Genomic DNA, 22,301 nt, shown 5'->3' on the forward strand with positions numbered 1-22,301 from the left:
TGGTTAGTGTCATTTGGACGGTGTACGTGGAATGGTTTGGTTTGGTTTGGTTTGGTTCGGTTTGGTTCGCTTCGGTTCGGTTCGGTTCGGTTCGGTTTGTCAGGATGGATGTAGACGAGTCAAGTCCGAGCTTTATTTCGATCTCTATTTCAAAAACTTGAGCTTGTAATTAGTTTTTCAAACTCAAGCACGACTTATTTTTCTTTTCTTTGTTTTTAGAACAACGACTTTCTTTTTTTGTGTTTAGGCCACCGCACTCTTCAATTTGAAAAGTAACGTTGCCCCACACAAACCGTACTATGTTATTTTAGCTGGCCTCACGTTGACTTCAAATTTTGGCTTGGGCATTCACTTGAGAAAGGATATCGTCGGCTGTCACTTGACAGTCATTGTGCCACCACAATAACAGAAATTTCTGACGTAACACACAATGGGACGAAACCACTTGTTAATTAAATTTTATATATTTATAATTATATTTAGGTATTTTTTTCAATTGTTAATTTTATATAACATAATATATTGATTTAGTTCTTTTTCATTACATTATATTTATTGGTTAATAATTATTTTTTATGTGTACTATAAAAATTTATATAAGTTGCAGTCTCATGTAGACTCGTGAATCAGTTCGAGCTTGATAAGTGTGTTGGGTTATGGAGGCTCGATTGGTATTGGGCCGGTTCATTTTAGAAGACTAAATCGGTGGCAGTTAATTAAAGAGGCGGATGGCCCGGGTTAATTTTTAGGCTCGTTATTGTTTTCTTGGGGAACAAGTTGTTAACCCTAATCTTGTTATGATAAATAGTATCTTGTTCTTGTAATTTCTCATCACGAGCGAGGCAGAGAGCAATAATAAAGTATCCTGGTTGCAGCCTGTGGACGTAGGTCAGCCGACCGAACCACGTAAATCTCGCGTGTTCGTCTTCGTTTATATTTTCTCTTGCAGTATTATTTGTGTTTGTGTGTGTTTTGCAATACCCGAATCCCTAACAAGTGGTATCAAGAGCCAAGGTTACGGTTACACACCGGAGAACACAATTGCGAGAGAAGAGTTGGTCGATTAAGGTTAGTCATCGGCAGCTGTAGCCATCAAACCAACCATCGATCGAGGTTTATACTTTTCCGATTTATGTTTGATCAAGTAGAAGTAAAAAGTTATTTTGCATCTTATGTGAATCATAACAGCCGCCACCATCATATATTGTTCACACGTATTTAGAGCATGTTATGGATTGAGTTTGAAAATTGCTTATTGGCTTACTGGTGTTTTCAAAAAGTCAATATATTAAAATGTGTTTGGCAATCACAAAAATATTTTTTAATTTAGATTTTTGAAAGGGTTAAAAAGTAGTTTTCTAAAAGCTACAAATCCTGAAAACCAATAAGCCAATAAACACTTTTCAAACTCAATCCCAAACATGCTCTTACTAATAATTAATAATTTCATTGCTGTGTGAATTAATAACACAATTGTTTGTGTTGAGAATAACCACTATTCCATCCTGGGTTACAACCTACAATTGAAAGCCACTACCCATTTTTTAATTTGAGCATCGATCATCAACAGGAACGAAGTAATTATATTGCTTTGTTTTTTTAGCCATTTAAGATCAGAAAGAAACCGAAGAAAACAGTTTCGGGTTTCTAGTTTGTTTCAGTTTCTGATTATTGATTAAGTTTGGGGTTGGCTCGTGAGTTTGCATCGGGTTTTGATTATCGGGATTTGGCGTTTATCGGGCAGTGTAGCCGGATGTTTTTGTGGTGATTGTTGGGGGTTATTTTGTTTGTCCAAGATTATTTTTCTGATTGTGTTACCTAGATCCAAAGTTAGGAATTCTTAGTTTGAGATAATGACTGAGAATGGGAAACTTCAGATTGAGAAGTTTGATGGTAAAGACTTTGGTTGTGGAAAATGCAAATGGAGGATTTGCTGGTTCAGAAAGATTTGGACATGGTATTGGGTGAAAGACCGGAGAAGATACAACCAGATGAGTGGGAAACTTTGGATAAGAAATCCAAGGCAGTTATTAGATTGTCGTTATCGAAGGATGTTGCGTTCAACATCTTGAAGGAAACCACGGCATGTGGGATAGTGAATGCTTTGTCTAATATGTACGAGAAGCCTTCGCAGCTAATAAGGTTTTCCTGATTCGTGAACTGGTAAACACAAAGATGAAAGAAGGAAGTTCAGTTGCAGTGCACATCAACAACTTTAACTCGATTTTGTCAAGACTTGGGTCAGTTAGTATAAAATTCGAGGATGAGGTTCAAGCTCTACTACTGCTATTATCATTGCCAGATAGATGGTCAGGTACTGTTACAACGATTACTAGTGCTACCAGCGAGTTCACTTTTGATGGGATTCGGGATCTTATTCTAGGCGAAGACGTCAAACGAAGAAATTCAGGTGAATCTTCAGGTGATTTAATACATGTTGGCAGAGGAAGAAAAAATAACAGAGGTAGTGGGAGCGGGAACAGGAAAAGGAGTCAGTATAGGACTCAGAAGAATGTGCTATGTTGGAACTACAACGAGGCGGGACACTTTAGGAATCAGTGTTCGAATGATAAGAATGAAAAGAAAGAAGTCAACACAACAAAAGAATACTCAGAGGATGAGGCTTTTGTTCTTAGTGCTGAGGGTAATGTTGATTCCTGGGTCATGGATTCTGGTGCTTCATTTCATGCTACCCACAGCAGTGAAGCATTGCAGAATTTGAAAGAAGGAGATTTTGGTAAGGTTAGACTGGCGAACAATGATGTTCTTGATGTTACGGGCATGGGTGACATGAATTTAGTTACTTCAGTCGGTTCATGGACCTTGAAGGATGTCAGAGTGATTCCAAGCTTAAAGAAAAAGTTGATTTCTGTTGGGTTGTTGGATGAACAGGGACATGAGGTTAAACTTGGGAACGGGCAGTGGAAAGTTGTTAAGGGAAATCTTGTCATAGTTCAAGGAAGAAAGAGGGGTTCGTTGTATATGGTCAGTTTATCGTTTGAGGGAGTGACCGACCCAGTTCAGAAGAAGACCAAAGTCCGGCTCACAGAGTCTAGTGGGCAGAAGAAGGTTTGTTTTGCAGGAGATAAACCCAGAGCCACAGGTCATATTCAGGTTGAACGTGCTAGAAAAGGTTCAGAGAAACCAGTCAGGGGTTTTCGTGGTAGTGGGAGCACTGGCAGTCGACTAGTCAAAGCTTTAGCCAGAGTTACTAGACAGTGGGTTAAGAGAACCGGTGTTTCAGCGGTTAAATTCTCTCCAAAAGATTACCTGCTTAATATGGAGAGTGTTGTTTGTTCTCAGGGTATTCCAGGATTCGGCAGTTCGTGTAAGTGGGAGCCGGTAGGGATAGAGAACGAGTCAGTGGCAGTTGTAGCTATGACTGATGTGTTGGAGCTCGAGGGAGCTTCAACAGAACCTTCAGGTTAACTGATGAGAAGGCAGATGCAACCAGGAAGACGAGGAAGATCACAAGAGGTACAAGTGATCATAATGGAAGGCAATTTGAAGATTATCAAGCCTCCAAGTGGGAGATTGTTGGGTTATGGAGGCTCGATTTGGGCCGGTTCATTTTAGAAGACTAAATCGGTGGCAGTTAATTAAAGAGGCGGATGGCCCGGTTTAATTTTTAGGCCCGTTATTGTTTTCTTGGGGAACAAGTTGTTAACCCTAATCTTGTTATTATAAATAGTATCTTGTACTTGTAATTTCTCATCACGAGCGAGGCAGAGAGCAATAATAAAGTATCATGGTTGCAGCCCGTGGACGTAGGTCAGCCGACCGAACCACGTAAATCTCGTGTGTTCATCTTCGTTTATATTTTCTCTTGCAGTATTATTTGTGTTTTTGTGTGTTTTGCAATACCCGAATCCCTAACAAAGTGAAGCTCAGGCCCGTTTATTAAACGAGCTTACTTTTAGGCTCGAGCTCAGGCTCAGGTTTGTTTAAGCTCGACTTGATCGAGATTTTTCATGAGCTGATATTGAGTATCTTGTCAACAGCTCGGCTTGTTTGCACCCCTGCAGTTTCCTTTAGAGTATTTACATACCGTTCCTTATATTTTGTGAGAGGTTTTGCAAATTATACGATCTGATTGCGAGTAGTTATGAGTGGAAGATAACTAAAATGTTAGTGTTCACCGGTAAATTTAGGAATACACTATTCACACCACATATTTTTTTATAATATTATGGAAGTTGTTGTGAGTGGAGGAGAGAAAAAAGATGAAGGTAAATGTAAAAAATATTGTTTGATCGAAAATAATAGAGAAAATGTAGTAACTGTTAGTGTAATTATATGAATGCGAATAGGGAATTGATTACTAGTTTAGATCAAAAAGCAAAATCAAAACCGAATTATCAATTAATCTATTATATTAACCAACCAGCACAAACACACGAGTTTAGTCGTTACCGGTTGAGCTCGTTGCGGCATCAACACTAAATAAAAAAATAGATTAGTAAATGCCTAAATGGCCATAATAGTGTTGCCACTCATTTAGCTTATGACGTATAAAAAATAATAAATGTAAAATGACGTTTATTTGATGGGTAAAACATGCGCGCTGCAACGCCGAGTTCATGTAAATTCAATGATATCAGCTAGTTTCGTTGCGTAAACATTAACATAAAAAGTTTGGGTAGGTTTTTTTTTTCGCACAGCAAGAACATAAAATAAATAAGAACCAGCGGGAAGCTGGGAAAGATACAAAAACTGAAAAGAAAACCTACATGAGAAAAACAAAGAAAAGCAACAAGTGCCAACCGAAAGATCTATCAATTCTTAGTACAAAGCAACAGAGAGTTAGCCCAAACAGACCAAACAACTTCATTGTGCTTTGACCTAAGTTTAAACCACCCAAACAAACTCCTTTTAATTTATTCAACCGTGGAGTCAATGGACACTATCCGAGCGTTAAACACCCTCTCGTTCCTTTGCTTCCAAATGAACCAAAAAGTGGAGTATGCAATCGCGATCAATAAGCGCCGATCACATTTACTTTGAGGTTCCTCCGTGATGTCCAAAAGATGTTTGAAGGAGTCTAGACCAGTGAAGTCCCACCCGCATCAAATTAAGACTAATCTCCAGATCACTTTGGCAAAAATAAGAAAAAATGAAGTTTTAAAATTTAAATTGGCCAACTTTAAGGTCACATGCAATAAAGAGAGAAACACAGACTGGGACAAAAACACACAGATTTACAGACGTCCTCATTTACATCTCCTTGTTTCTCTCTCTAAAACCCTCTGTTCTCACACACAAAAACCCCTTCCATCAACATTTCTGCAAATCTTCCCAAGAATCTTTACACAAAGTTCTCTTTCTACAAGGTATATTTATACACAATATACACATATGCATATATAACTATAAAAAATCTTGAATTTATTGTTTTCACATAAAGTTTCAATTTTTAGCTGAAAATGTCATTACCCTGTTACGGTTTTGATTTTTTGCAAATCTTTTCAAGAATATTTACAGAAAATTTTCTTTTACTATACATGTATTCCTATGTGTATGCATATCATATGATTTATGAGTCCATTCATACATATTTTTCTAAAAGATTATTGTTTTTAGTGGGGTTTGGATATTTTTATATGCCTGAAGTTTAAAATCTTGAATTTGGTTACCTCTGCCATAAAGTTTCAATTTTTAGCTGAAAATGTCTTTACTCTGTTAGGGTTTTAATTTCTGCAAATCTTTATGTACGTATTTATATGTGTATTATTTTGCTCAAATATTCTTGCCTTTTTGTGGGTTTTTGATATTTTTGTATTTATGAAGTTTATAATCTTGAATTTGATTGTTTCTCCCATAAAGTTTCAATTTTTTTTGGCTGAAAATATCATTACCCTGTTAGGGTTTTAATTTCTGCAAATCTTTACAGAAATCTCTCTTTTTAACTATAAATGTGTGTATCTATATGTGTATGCACATGATTTATGACTGACATACATTCAGACATATATTACTCTAATATTCTTGTTTTTTTGTGGGTTTTTGATATTTTTGTATTTTGAAGTTGAAAATATTGAATTTGAATGTTTCCCACATAAAGTTGAATTTTTTTTAGCTGAAAATGTGATTACTATGTTGGGGTTTTGATGTCAGTAAACCTTCCCAAGAATCTTTACAGAAATCACTCTTGCATATGTATATGTATATGTATATGTATATGTATATACACATCATGATGATTTATGGCTGACATATATTGCTCTACTGTTCTTAAATTTGACTGTTTCCCTCATAAAGTTTGAATATTTGTAGCTGAAAATGACATTACTATGTTAGGGTTTTGATTTGTGCAACCTTCCCAAGAATCTTTATAGGAATCTGTTTTTATAAGGAATAGCCATAGTCATAGATTACTATTTATGACTGACACACATTCATACATATCTTTGTAGGTTTTTGATATTTTTGTTTGCCTTTAGTCTTTATTGTTCTTGATTTTGATTGTTTCCCTAAAAAAAGTTTTATTTTTTTAGCTGAAAATGTGATTTCTATAATAATTTTTTAGTTCGAGCTAGTCAAGTTTTGTATATGAAACTCGGGTTTGAGCTAGCTTAATTCATGAGCTCCTATTTAGGCTAGTTTGAGCTTTTAACGAACCAATCTCGGTTAGCTCGTAAGCGGCTCGGTTCATTTACACCCGTAAGGAATAACTAGCTCCAATCACTGATTGTTAACCAAGTTTACCCATTAACTGATGAATGAGATTATTTGGTTTAAGTTTAAACTATTGCGGGTCAAACAAATTATGTTTATATCTAACGGGTCAAACAGGTCGATCAGGTCAAACAGGGCTGAATAGGCTGATAATTGCTCAGATGTCAAATCTTGTTTCAACGGGTCAAATGGGTAAAATAGGATAGGTCGAACAGGGCCGAATAGGCTGACAATTACTCGAAAGTCAAACATTGTTTTCCTAACGGGTCAATGGGTTAAAACAGCATAAGTTGCTTTCAGTACGCATATCCAAACCTTTTGTTTCAATTATTAATCATTAACCAGTTTGTATTCATTTTTATTGACCCGCAGATGATGAGCCAACCACCACCCGAAGACTTCTCACTAAAAGAAACCAAACCCCACCTCGGTGGCGGTAAATCGACAGGCGACAAGCTCACAAGCACTTACGACCTCGTGGAACAAATGCAATATTTATACGTCCGTGTGGTAAAAGCAAAAGACCTGCCTGCAAAAGACCTAACTGGTAGCTGTGACCCGTATGTCGAGGTCCGAATGGGTAACTACAAGGGCACAACCCGTCATTTTGAAAAAAACACTAAACCCGAATGGAATCAAGTGTTTGCATTCTCAAAAGACAGAATTCAATCAACCATGCTCGAGGTAATAATAAAAGACAAAGACGTGTTAAAAGACGATTTCATAGGCGGGGTTTTGTTTGATCTTAACGAGGTCCCAAAACGGGTCCCACCCGATAGCCCGTTAGCTCCACAATGGTACAAGTTAGCCAACCAAAAAGGCGATAAGCTTAAAGGCGAGCTTATGTTAGCGGTTTGGTGGGGTACGCAAGCGGACGAAGCGTTTCCGGAAGCATGGCATTCGGATGCTGCAGCAGTAACTGCTGACGGGCTCGCTAATATCAAGTCAAAAGTGTATTTATCACCTAAACTTTGGTACCTTAGAGTTAATGTAATCGAAGCCCAAGATTTAATCCCGAACGATAAAACCCGGTTTCCCGAGGTTTATGTGAAAGCGACACTTGGGAATCAGGTTTTACGGACCCGGGTTTCGGCTAGCAAGACAATAAACCCGTTATGGAACGAGGATTTGATGTTTGTAGCAGCGGAACCTTTTGAAGAACCATTGATTTTGAGTGTCGAGGATCGGGTCGGGCCGAATAAAGAGGAGTGTCTCGGGAAGTGCGGGATCCCGTTACAGTATGTTGACCGGAGGTTAGACCATAGAATGATCAACTCGCGATGGTTTAATCTTGAAAAACACGCGATGGTTGAAGGCGAAAAGAAGAAAGAAGTTAAGTTCGCGAGTCGGGTCCACATGCGGGTTTGTTTAGATGGCGGGTATCATGTTCTTGACGAGTCGACTCATTATAGTAGCGATCTCCGACCCACCGCGAAACAGTTATGGAAAAGTAGTATCGGGGTTCTCGAGGTCGGGATCTTGAGTGCTAAAGGGCTTTCCCCGATGAAAACAAAGGACGGTCGGGCCACAACCGACGCTTATTGTGTCGCGAAATACGGTACGAAATGGGTCCGAACCCGAACCATAGTTGATAGTTTCACTCCTAAATGGAACGAGCAATACACGTGGGAAGTTTTCGATCCATGTACGGTTATAACGATTGGGGTTTTCGACAACTGTCATTTACACGGCGGAGATAACCCCGGTGGGCCCCGCGATTCTAGAATCGGGAAGGTTCGGATCCGGTTATCGACCCTTGAAACGGACCGGGTTTACACGCATTCATACCCGCTTCTCGTTTTGCACCCGTCGGGTGTTAAGAAAATGGGTGAAATTCATTTAGCGGTTCGGTTTACTTGCTCGTCTTTGATAAACATGATGCATATGTACTCGCAGCCGTTGTTACCCAAAATGCATTACGTGCACCCGTTAACGGTTAGCCAGCTTGATAGTTTGAGGCACCAAGCAACCCATATCGTGTCAACCCGGCTGGGTCGAGCTGAGCCACCGTTAAGAAAAGAAATAGTCGAGTATATGCTCGATGTCGGGTCACATATGTGGAGTATGAGAAGAAGTAAAGCTAACTTTTTGAGAATTATGTCGGTTTTGAGCGGGTTAATCGCTGTCGGGAAATGGTTTGATCAAATTTGCAGCTGGAAAAACCCGATCACGACCGTTTTAATCCACATTCTGTTTCTAATACTCGTTTTATACCCCGAACTGATTCTCCCGACGATTTTTTTGTATCTGTTTCTAATCGGGATATGGTATTACCGATGGAAACCAAGAAACCTGCCACATATGGATACCCGGTTATCGTGTGCGGATACCGCGCACCCAGATGAGCTAGACGAAGAATTCGACACGTTCCCAACAAGCCGGGCCCCGGACGTGATTCGTATGCGGTATGATCGAATCAGAAGTATTGCGGGTCGGATGCAAACGGTGATTGGTGATTTAGCAACACAAGGTGAACGGTTTCAGTCGCTAATAAGCTGGAGAGACCCGCGAGCGACGTCGCTTTTTGTGATATTTTGTTTACTTGCTGCGGTTGTACTTTACGTGACGCCTTTCCAAGTCGTTGCTATTCTCACCAGGTTTTATGTTTTACGACACCCAAGGTTTCGTCGCAAACTACCGTCTGTGCCACTGAACTTCTTTAGAAGATTGCCTGCAAGAACTGACTGCATGCTATGAGGAGAAAGATGTTGACTTTGACCCTGGTCAACGTAGGTGTAAAAGACCAACTTTTGTTTTGTAGTAGGATGATTTTGATGTCATGTTTTTTGGTTGTATTTTGTGTTGGTTTACTTTGTAATTTTGTAGGTTTGAGTTTTATTTCGGATCCATCTATGGTTAAATATAATGTTTTCATAAACAGAGCGGTAACTAAACTAGAGTAACTTTTATCCATTGAGCGGCGGAATGGACCGCCTTCCATTCGGCACCGTCGGATCACTAAGGCCGACTTTCGTCCCTGCTCGACGGGTATGTTTTACTGGTCGGATCAGTTGAACTTGATAGCAGCATATTAATTAAAAGTTAAAACAAATACAAACTTTATCCTAAACATGTTATTACCATCACTTAAAACTAGATAAAATATTGAGGCTAAATAAAAATCTTGATAGATTAATTTTATTTATGTTTTCTTGATAAAAAAAATGTGAATTAATTTAGAAATTTGGTACTAAGTTTTGATGACATTTGAATGTTTATGTGACACAAGCACACAACATAGATTTGAACGAATGATCAGAACAAAACAAATTAGAAAAAAAGTTATAAATTTGTATAAATATAAGTATGATTTATTTTGAATATTTGATAGTTTCAAGATTTTATGTCCCTTGTCACTCGGTTAATACTTAATACTTAATACTTAATAGGGAAGCACGCTTGGTACGTGTGACTATAGACACTCCCTTGTGGTATAGTGATTGTAACTTTACAGGTGTAAACAATTACACTTTTTTAAAGCTATATAGATTGGGTTGTAATACTATTTTTTTTTTATCATTTTTAAAGTGTTTGATTTTAATGTTTTAACATTGACTTCACTTTCTTATCTATTTTTAGCGATGTATAGCTAGAAGCTTTTGACTTTAGAGTAAGTTATGAATGATTTTATTGTTATCAAAACATTTTAGACAATTTTGAAATTATAATATGTATCGATGCAAGTTGGGACATATAGATTACAGGCTTTTGTTTGTGACTATTGTAACCTAGAGTAAGTGACAGATGATTTTATAATGTAATCAAATACTTTAGGATAATTAGAGTTACTAAGACTAGACTATGACTAAACTGACATTATAATATGTTGAAGAAATGATAACCAAAAATGTGAAAACTAACCCTCAAGTTCAGCATAAATTCACTTATCACCCTCAAGTTAACTCCAGTTCAAATTACCTCCCTCAAATTAACCCTAATTACAAAGCATAAAACATACACAAATTTTCAATTTCTAACATCTAAACCATCCAAAAGGAACAATGCACCTTTTGTTATAAGCTTTCATCTCTGTTCCTACTCTTGAGTCAATTACATGCCAAAACACTTAAATCAATTTCACTGCAATTTTATGCGGTCAAGGCTATCCGAGACCAACCTCATCTTCGGTCGAACCTCCGGGTCAATCTCAGTGCAATTTAACGCGATATGAAATGCACCCACAACTTGTTTTTTAGCATGAACTTCTTGTAACAAAACCGGGTCAATGATCTCGGTCAACGGTGTTTCTTCCCGAAACGCCTTCCTCACAAAGCCCTCTAACCCTTTCCCATCATTATCGGGCCCACCATCATCGGGAGCCCTGCCCGTTAACATTTCATCGGGAGCCCTGCCCGTTAACATTTCCAAAAGCACAATTCCAAAAGAGTAGACATCACACTTTGGGCTAAGTTTGTGGGCCGACATACGGGCTTCTGGAGCCACATAATACATGCTTGATGATGAAGACAAGGTTTTCGGGCCCGTTAGTGTGTTTTGGCTCGAGCTAGAACTTAGCTTCCGGGAAGTGGATTTTGGGCCAGTTACTGACATTAAACGGTTGAGCCCGAACCCGGATACGAAGGGCTGCAAGTCGTCGTCCAAAAGAATTTTAGATGATTTTATGTTCCCATGTACTTGTTTTCGCGGGCTGCATTCGTGGATATGGGCTAAACCCCTTGCAGTGCCTTGTGCAATCTTTAACCTTGAGGCCCAAGATAGTGGCGGTAGCGGGTTTGCGGGCCCACCAACATCTTACAATACAAACAGTAAACAAAAATTAGTAAAAAAGTAGAGAATTTTAATCAATATTTTTCATAACTGGATGACATAAAAAATAATTTAAAGTTTAAAATTATACATTTATAGCTAATTTAAATCAAAGCATGAAACTAGTTTAACTTTGAGTTAAATACATGAACGGTCCCTGTGGTATACCCATATTGCAAGTATGGACCTTAACTTTGAGAAATTACATCTATGGTCCTAAATAGTTTGTAAGTGTAACACGGATAGTTGAAATGAACGTGTGTTAGGTTTTCAAGTTAAGTTCATGTCAAAATGACTAAAATACCCTTACTGTTGGGAAAAAAAATTGCATTGAACCAGAACAGTGATATTTCAATGCAGTATGAATTTACTTGTACAAGTTTGTTCTTAAAAAAAAATCATATAATTGGGAATAAAATGGTAATGAAGGCAATGAGCATGTGCCATTTCTTTACTAGGAAAATACAGAACAGAATGTATACATGAATAAGAGGACACTAGAATCTGAAACACAAATATAAGACAGTGCACAAGCTGCACAACATGAGGTACAACTCATTATATAGCTGCATTTCAAAACAATTGTGCACAAGTGGTCCCTCATAACCTTTTACCTGTTAGGTCTTTGTCAAACTGATCATATGGTTCCCTAGAGCAATAATTACTGAATTACATAGGGTACAAGTTGCACAACATGAGGTACAACTACATTGCCATTCCAATTATATCTCTTCGTTAATAAGTAGTGAAGTCACAAGGGTAAAATGGTCAATTCCAGTTATCTCAGGTTTTTGCTAGTAAAAGTGATCAAGCATATTACAATGTGACAAACCGCATTGCAATTCCAATTATATCATGTGTTCAATAAGTAATAAAATTACATGTTACAATTTACTCCTATTTTTTAAAATCTATTAGTAAAAAAAATCATTTAACAAACATGTAGAGTAGTCACATCCGTCCTCGAAAATCCCTGGGAATCCAAGGACTCGGAGCGAGTAGAAAAAATGGCCCTTGAAATTTAAATTCCTTTTTAGAAAATATATTTAAAAAAAAATTTAAGATAAAAAGGTTTATTAAAAAGCATTCGGGCCCGCGGAGAGAGTGGACCCAAGGAGGTCACCCACCTTGCCCTTCCTCCGGGCTGGCCTTAAAGATTAGTCTTAGGTAGTGCATGCTATTAAAAAGTCTCTTTTACCCTTCTGTATTCTAGTTAACAAAGGCTTGTTGTGATGACAAATTTATGAAAATTAAAAACCCTTGTTTTTGTTTTCATAAGGGTAGTATAGTAAAGTAAATCATTGTTTAATGTAGCTCTAAGCTCCGATCATGTTTACAAATTTAAACATGATCGGAAAAAGATATACTCCACCATAAACATGATATTTAATTATTTATAGTACATACCATAAGAGACTGCAGCAAGCTCAAACAAAACAACATCATTATACTACTTTACCAAAACAAGCAACACCAAATCTTTTCTTATCTATGTCTAAATATGGCTGAATAATGTATGCAAAAACAGTAATACCAATGTACTAACCATGAAGCGCAGAGTACAAGCTCCCATTGCCAATAAAATCCGAAACCAACAACTTCTCATCATTAGCATAATAATAAGCCCTTAACCTCACAACATTAGGATGTTGAACCCTCCCAATAGTCTCCACCTCCGCCTCAAACTCCTTCAACCGCCACGCCCCGTCACCCTCGCTCAACCTTCTAACCGCCACAACCGCCCCCACCGCAGGCCCGGACCCACGCCCCGCAACCACCTTATACACTATCCCACTTTTACTCTTCCCCACCACATAAGCTGATGCCCTTAACAAATCCTCTAACTCTAACCCAAACCCTTCATCCATAACCACAAATTTACCATCTTGCCCCTCCTCATCCTTCATAATTACCGGAATACCCTCCTTTTCAATTTCATTTTTCCTTAACTTGTTTTCCACATGCCTCCATTTTTTCATGTAAACCCACATGGAAAAAACCACGATTCCGATAATAACTGATACTGAAGTTATTATCGGAACTGCAACCGAACCGGAACTCGCTTTTCCGGATACTCCGGGCAAAGACCCACTATCCCTATCTCTCGGGGTATCCGGATTAGCCAAAACCCTCGGGTTCCGAGCTTCCGGATCGGAACACTGCGTTTGCAGGGGAAACCCGCATAAAAACGGGTTTCCGGTAAACGCAGTGGGACCCTGGTTCAATAAAGAACCGACCAACGGTATTTTCCCAGTTAAATTATTATACCGGAGATCCAAACTAACCGGTACCGGAAACAACCCGTACGACGCCGGAATCTCGCCGGAGAATTCATTATACGACAGATTAACCGTTCCGGCGAGACGGGTGAGGTTACTTAGACTCTCCGGTAAAAACCCAGATAACAAATTCGAAGAAAGATCCAAAAATGTTAACAAATTCAGATTTGAGATTTTTTCCGGCAGAGCTCCGGCGAGTGAGTTATGAGAAAGATCTAGTGATATCAAATTAGTGGCATTGAATAAATGCTCAGGAATGGGTTTTGAGAAGTTATTATTATTAAGAGAGAAATGTTGTAGAGAGAGAAGTGCGCCTAGCTCCGACGGGAGGTAGCCGGAGAGATTCCGGCGAGGGAGGATAATGCCGGTGACGCGGTGGTCGGAGTTGCAGGTGATTCCGGGCCAGTGGCATGGAGTCGGGTCGGAGTCTTTCCAGGTGGACATTGAGTTTGATGGGTCGGAGTTAACGGCGGCTTTGAGCGCGAGTAACGAAAGACCGTCGGAGTTTAACGGCGTGGTGACGGAAATGGAGAGTGTGATAACGGAGATGAAGAGTATGGTGTTGGTGTTCATTATTATTATTATTATGAAGTCGTGTTGGTAATGGGTTGGATTGGATGATGATGTTATGGATTCATGATGTAACGAGCGGAGGAGTGTGTGTGAAATTTGAATTTATGGGTGGATTAATCGATGAGATTATTTAACAAGTATTGTTTGAATTGGTGTTTTATAAAACAACATTGGGATGTGTTATGTATGTATCAAATAGGCCCTTTAGTTTTTTCATATATTTATACCAACACCCATTTTTTATGAAAAAGTGTATAAATGGATCCCTTAAGTTTTAGGGTCTTTATGTGTGTAAACATTACTACATTAGAGCACCTAGGGATTGCAATAAAACCTAATCCCGATGAAAAAACCCGATACCTGACATAAATGGGACGGGTAATGCCCGATCTATTAGGGTTTGGGACGGGTTTAGGATTAGTTTCAAAATTTTCACGGGTTTGGGATTTCTAATATACCCGATTACCCAACATAGACCCATTTACCGATTATATACCCGATATAGCTTATTATTTTTTATATATATACTATATTCCAAATATATTATTTGTCGAAACTTGTTTATGTTAATTATTTGAGATGTTTTACCTTTATGGTAACCATCCTTGTAATCGATTAGTTATAGTTTGTCAAAATCCGATAGAAACCCAACATGTTTTGAGCCGGGTATACTCGAAAGATATTTTATCAAAACCCGATAGGAAACCCCAAACCCGATTGAAAAACCCAAAACCCGACGGGTAATTACCCGATTAAAACCCGACGGGTTTGGGACGAACTTTTATAACTGGGTATGGGTTTAGGAATACCTAAACCCGACCCAAACCGGCCCATTGTCATCCCTAAGCACCTCCAATAAATATACTAAAGGAATTTTGAAAATATAATTAATAGGTAAATAATTGTGTTATAATGATCTCTATGTGTAAACGAGCCGGGTCGAGCTTAAGCACGGCTTGTTTTGACTTATGAGATATCGAATTTGGCTCATTTCAAGCTCTTTTTCTTAAGGTTGAGATCAGCTCGTGAGTTGATTTTTCAAGCTTGAGCGCAACTCGTTTATTTATTTATTTGTTATATATTTTTTATTGTTTTATATATTTTGACAAAAAAACTCATTGAGCCTAAACTCGACTCAATTTGTGGTAAAGTATCTCAAACGAGCCAAGCTCGGGTGTGTTGTAACACCCCGGCTTAAGCGGAAACGCCCGAGTGTGACGTACAGATTTCTCAAACACACGTGGCACTATTAAGTGACCATAATAACATTGATTCATTTAATAAGCCAAGTAACACAAGTTCGAAAGTAACAATACAAGTTCAAACCAAAACATAATCATAACAATAGTTGTTTTATTGAAATACCCTAAGTAATCTAAATGTCTTCAATACTTCAACATCTAATCACGGTACCTGTAACATATGTATAAAATATGGTCAGCTATAAATATAGCTGGTGAGTTTCCACAGTTTAAATACGTACATAAAAACCATACAATTTATAGACATGTGATAAACGAGCAAGTAAGTCCTGTCCAGTTGGTACAACCAACGTACTTGGATAATCGGGCAAGTAAGGTCCTTTCCAATTGGTAACAACCAACGTACTTGGATAATGAGGCATTTTTCCACTCGATACAAACGGACCAGAGTGCAAAGGGGGGCGTATGATCATACTTAATGAGGCTTCCCAATCGTGCAAGTAATATTCGTGCAAGTAATATAAGTAACACACAAGTCCATATACGAATTGTAGTTTTGTAATAGAAGAAACAATGCTTGAATTTTTATAAGGATACATATGCTACCCCAAAACATTAAAAAAATAAAAAGGGGTGGTGAAAAACTCACCTTAGTAGTTGTGGTGAAAAAGGAATAAGAATAACTTGAAGGCGTCAAAGGAAACTGAAGCGGTCAATCTGTACGAACTATAAATAAGAATAAACACGACTTTTAACGGCTATTCTAACGGGATTCTAAAGTTGATTAATTGCACGAGTAATTTTTAGAATTTAGTTATTATTTTATAATTTTATTACGAATCTTATGGCTCTTACATTATTATATTATTATTTATGTTTTAACGACGACTTGGTTATTAGTACAATTTAAGCACTTTAATGGCGAGAAAACAAAGTTTATATGTTCGAAAAGCTTGAACTATTGTTTACAAATCGAAAATATAATTGTTGCTTTAACAAAACGATTTTTAGAGAATTAAAGTTTACTTTGCGATTATTACACGATTTTTAATAATGACTTATGAAAACAAGAAACTTGATTTTTATATGTAAAATGGTGAGATATATTTTATAGTTAATTTACATAATTTTTATTTAATTTAAAAAAGTTTTTATAAATTTATTATGATTTTTAAATGATTAAAATCGTTAATTGATTAAACTGAATTAATTAATAATGATAAAAAGAAAAATGTTTAATAAAAAAAAATATGCGATTGACCCGGGTTTCGAACCCGAGTCTTGGTGGTATAAGTTCTGGGTATTATCTAACTGCTCTGATGACAATATTCATTTATAGTATGGTTTTTAATACTTAAATATACCATTAGCTTTTAAATGGATTTTAATAATAATAATAATAACAATATAGGGCCCAACACAAAAAGAAAAAAAAAAACGCTTGACTCGGGTCTCATGTTTACAATGTTAACGATTTAACCAGTTGGACTAGGAAGCAATTCAATGAAGTTATGGAAACAGTTTACTTTAAACAGATGTTCAACTTCATCTTCTTCATCTTCAAGAACATAAACCCTAACTTATCAATTGGGTTTCTGTTCCATGTTCGTTATAATTAGACTAGGGGTTCTGTTTATTGGTGTAACGACATTAACAAGCATATATTAATTACCTTATAAGGTTTTGTTTTGACCGAAAGCCAGTTGCCGGAAAAGTAACAAGAAAGCTCCCAATTACAGACAAACCGGTGTATTAGAGGGGGATTAAGAGGAATGAGCGAGTTGTTTATGAGTTTAGGCGTCTATTTATACTAGGTGGAGGAGCGTCTTCACATTAATTCGTTGATTTGATTTTCCGGATTTTCCGGCGACCATTACGGGTCTATTTACGGCGAATAAACGCAATTAACTTGTTGGTTAATGTTTTATATTGACGGAGAAACGCGTTTACATATTTATTTGGTTAAAACGACGAAGTTTGGTGGTGTTTGGGTTACCTCCGGCGTCGATTCCGGCGGCCGGAAAAACGTGAGGTGGGGGGGGGGGACGGGATAGGGTTGGGTTTATTTAATAATATAATTTAAATATTATTTACACTCTGGACCCTGCAGTTTCATAAACATTTTAAATGATGTTTAATATCTTTTAAGCTATAATAAGTTTTTAGAGTTTACACTTTTTGCCCAAACTTTATATTATAAGGTCTTCGGTTTTGGATTATTTACGCGTTTTACTCACGTGGCTCGATTAACGTTAAGGTTCGGGAATTTATAAACATAACAACGAATAAAGAACATTAAATGTCGGGAATCACTTTATTAAAATATATTTAATACATCGAAACAACCCAACGGGTCGAGTTTACAATACGAACACGAATCGAAAATTGACGAATGTCACATGTGTAGTGTGAAATTAATGTATAGAAGTATGAAATAAATGAAATTTGAAATACCCAAGGCTAGATGAGCCTAAACAATTTTCCTATACAAGGATTGAGGTTGGGCTAGATAACTAAGCAAACTTTATTTGAGGCTCGGGCTTGACAAGGCTATACTCATTTCGTTTTAAGATTTTTATTAATTCAAGCTCAAGTAGGTCACATGTTCGGCTCGTTTGCACCTCTACTGATCACAAACTTGACATTCTAATGGTTATACTAAAAAACACTATAACGTATTAAAGAATATAAGAACAAACGATAACTTACCCGTGAAATATTTTTCTAAAATAATATATTACCTGTCTACTTGAGAAAGTGGAGTAACACGGGCAAATAACGATTAGGTCAACAATGTTGCAATAACAACAATCGATGACAAGTATTGAACATTTGAAATAGGATTGATTATTGATAGAGACATGGAACTAGATAAAGCCATTCGTTAATTTGTATCATATGCGGTCTGTTATATGATGCAAACGTTATTAATGACGGGTTACTCCTCGTTCGAGAGACGGGGCAAACAATCATAACTATCAAAGTGGCTTCACGTGTGTGCTACAAGATAGTTTTAATATAACATATGATTATTATTTATTTCATAAATATAAAAAGAACCATAAATAAAAACTTAAATTTTTTGTCAACCTCTTTATCGTCTTCATAGGTCAGGTAAATTACTTGAGTACTTGGTCCTTTTTGCTAGAATCATGTTACCAATACCTCAAAGTACACAGCAAATATGGAAAAAAGAATATTATTCAAAAACTATTCTTAGTAGCAAGTAATATTTACAATAACCAGAAGTCAAGGGGGTCTAAATGGAAATAACAACACATGTCTTGTTATGTAGGTGTTGACTGTTTTAAGTGATCATGTCGTTAACGTTAAGATTAAAACGAAGGCATAAAAAAACACGGGTCTGGTTTCTCCATTTTGTCTACACCTAACGCCGTTTAATATTTATTCAATTTAATCTTGTCATATATTTATTATTTTAATAATTTAATTACTGTTATTATTATCATAATAACATTACTATTGTAAGTAGGTGATGCTAGAAACAAAGCCAGATAGTAGTTTATACGTGTAGTATTCTTTCTTAGACTTTTATTTTTAATAAAATGGTTCAGAAAGTATTGTATTGAATTATTAGGTATATGAAAACTCACAATGAGAAAGATGACATAGTTTCAAGTTAGCACAAGGGGGTAAAAGACTCGCTCGTCTTAAAAAATATGTCACTCTTAGTTATATTTTGTTCATTTGCGATAACTCATGATAACTATATGCGTTTACGAGGTGCCAACAATTGATTTTTTTTACATTTTAAAACGTTGAGAACGTTTCATAATGTCATTTGCATGATTGATTTTACGAACCAAACATATGTATGTTTGTATCGTTGTCATCGTTAGAATTTGACTACACTTGATGATTTCTTTGTGTTCAAATGAGTTGTTAATTAGTGACGCACGTTTTTAAACTTGCTGTCTTAAATAACAAAATCAACATAAGAAATAAAAATGATAATACCTTGTATTATATGACTCCTGAAAGATTAATTTGTTTGTTGGAAACAAGCCATGGAAAAGGACAAGAAAGAGTGCTTTTCAGTTTGGAGGTACGATCACCAAAAAGCATGCCATTACTGCTTCACCATACCTTTCTACCTTTATGCATTGCATAACAAAACAAACTAGAATTTGAATTTTTCTTTGATTAAGGGTGCCTGCCTGCATTATGATTTATGAAAAATGCATACCATAAGTTAGGTATATAAAACACAAATCAAATTAATTTATTTATATATACGTTCTTTTCCTTTTTTATTTTGTACCGTATATGTAGGCTATAATCCCATAAACCAATACGCAAACTAACTTCTTCATGTGCGTTTTCTAAACGTTTATCGATGCATGCAGTGGCGGATCTAGGCATAAATTTCAGGGGTAACGTTCAAAATTTTTTTTTACCGTATTTCATACAATGTAAACAAAACAAAAGTAGAAACGTGAAAGTAAATAAAATAAACACATAGGTGCAAATTTCCCCTCTTAGGTTTTTAAAAACTTGAAATCGATTCATTACACGTTTTTCTTTTACTTTATCAAATATTTCTCTTTCGACCGCACAAATTAAAGTATTGTTTAAATACTCCTCACGCATTCGCTTGCGCAAACCCGTATTGATAAGTTTCAATTTAGAAAAATATATTTCAACTGTTGTGGTTGCAATTGGTAAAACCAATGTTAGCTTCAATATTCAATAAACCAAAGGAAAAGTGGTGTCCGGTTTCCGCCATTACATAAGCAAGGTCACACATTCCACCCAATTTTGTAATTTAATATCTTCATTTAAAGTGTGATAAAGATTGATACGGGCATCTGAAATACACCTTCTTTTTTCATTACTAAATTCATTCGAATACATCTCCAAAAATGTCGCTATCTTAGATATGCCAAACTTGGAAAACGAATCTCGTAAATTTAAACCAGACATATTTTCTAACAAACTAGTTGAGACCTCACTGAATTTATTTCCAAGTTCTTGAATTCGCATATCCAAAACCGTGTTAGAAACTTCAACCTCAAAATGATGATTCTGTTGAACATGTCTCTTTTTGATGTTTCTTGTTCAACACAAAAGAACAAAAAAAGGTTAATGGTTTTAATTTGTTTTGGGCTATAAACTTTGTTTGGGCTTTATTTGATTTGAACTTTTAAAAAATGATGACTCTATTAAGCCTATTTATGTTTGAGCCTATTTAGTTTGATGTTTCTCGTTCAAACAAAAGAAAGAAAAGGTTAATGATTCTTATCTGCTTTGGGCTATAAACTTAGTTTGGGCTTTATTTGATTTGAACTTTTAAATTGGTTGTGCTTTAAAGAAATAGGGGTAACGTAATATTTTTTCAGGGGTAACGAAATACACAAACCGACCCAAAAGATAAAAATTTATACTACCGATGAAAAGTTGAGGGGTAGCAGATGCTACCCCTAGTTGCAAGCTGCATCCGCCACTAGATGCATGTGTAGAAATAATAACATACACGACGTGTATATTCTATAAATAAACGTTTTTTTTTTGTATTTGTTAGAATATTAAAAAGAAGTGAATAAACATTGTGTTCCAATGTTTTCTATATTTTTAAACTTTTTAAATTTTGTTAACATTAAAAGATAAATGCTTTTTTTTTGTTAATTTCTCAAAAAATAAAATAAAATAAGCATGAGCCTCCATACTTTTTTACAAGTCGATCAACTGTTTTGGTGTTTGATAAATACACATTCAAATTTGGTTTATAATAAAGTTTAGGGGGAATCATAACTTCATAAGGAGTTAAATGTATTTGTAAAATGAAGAATTGTTATCATTTCATATATAATATTGAGTATTGAGTTGACCAAACCTTGATATAAATCCGGCAACATATATAATCATGTGAATACAAAATTACACATTGAACTATTGAAGGATCAAATTGTCATTATTCACAAGATTTTCCCTTGGATTCGATATAAAGTAAGAATCATGTAATCGACATGCACACACACACAAACAACAATGATTTTTTTTTCTCTTTAGCTACCTTTTGCATTGAACATCACATTTTATGACCTTTATAAAGTACGGTAATTTGTTATTATTTTTATTTTTAATTTAAACAAAGGCTTTACTAATATACCTGAAAGACTTGATAATTCGGGCAATAATTAGAGATGGCAATTTCCGATACAACCCTAACCGCAACACCACAATCATCAGATTTTGGGTTGTCATGTTAAATGATTTGTGTTCAAATTGATCATTTTGAGTCATTTTGTTAAACAGACTCACTAACCCGTGTTTGAACACACCAATTCAATTAGCATGTTTACAACTTGATTAATGCTCGTCAATCCATCAACCAGTCAGACACTTAGTTGAACGAGTTAAATAAGTCGTGTTCATGTTATCTGATTTTATGTATGTGCGAATTGGGATAAATGTTTTGACATGAATAAAAATATCGGTCATATTCGGGTTTAAATAATTCAACTGGCCGGATCATTCTTTCTCGTTCATGGTTAGTTTGTGTGTTTGCAACATGTGAAATCACAAAGAAGGATTGAACTTTCAAAAAATGAACTCAAGCTAACGAAAATTAAGTTGGGAATAATGCCCGCCACAACGCCACAAATGATAGTCCCCAGTTTGACGTTTATAAACGTGCCACATCAGTTATCACACCATATTTTCACTCATGTTTTAAAACTATCAATTTTCTTTCCAGCTCTACATATGTTTTTTTCAATCTCCCTTCTATTTCCACATTATCACCTCTCATGAGATCAGAATTAGATTCTTAAACAATAAGGTT

At 36.2% G+C, this 22,301-nt stretch overlaps 2 protein-coding genes across 2 annotated transcripts; one reads left to right on the top strand and one right to left on the bottom strand.

The window, feature by feature from the left end:
• Nucleotides 1-7,047: 7,047 nt before the first annotated feature.
• Nucleotides 7,048-9,400, top strand: LOC143629779 (FT-interacting protein 3-like). Its single transcript, XM_077098959.1, has one exon. The coding sequence runs from the start codon at nt 7,048-7,050 to the stop codon at nt 9,370-9,372; it is 2,325 nt and encodes a 774-aa protein (XP_076955074.1). The 3' UTR covers nt 9,373-9,400.
• Nucleotides 9,401-10,670: 1,270 nt separating this feature from the next.
• On the bottom strand, nt 10,671-14,294 carry LOC143629704 (receptor protein kinase-like protein ZAR1). Its single transcript, XM_077098911.1, has 2 exons — nt 12,989-14,294; nt 10,671-11,426 (listed from the first exon to the last, which is right to left on the bottom strand). The coding sequence occupies exons 1-2, from the start codon at nt 14,292-14,294 to the stop codon at nt 10,753-10,755; spliced, it is 1,980 nt and encodes a 659-aa protein (XP_076955026.1). The 3' UTR covers nt 10,671-10,752.
• Between the last annotated feature and the right edge of the window lie 8,007 nt (nt 14,295-22,301).

This window comes from Bidens hawaiensis, unplaced genomic scaffold (genome assembly GCF_021521415.1).
Source record: "Bidens hawaiensis isolate Kalapana, Puna unplaced genomic scaffold, B.hawaiensis_p1.1 tig00005453_1, whole genome shotgun sequence".
NCBI classification, from domain to species: Eukaryota; Viridiplantae; Streptophyta; class Magnoliopsida; order Asterales; family Asteraceae; genus Bidens; species Bidens hawaiensis.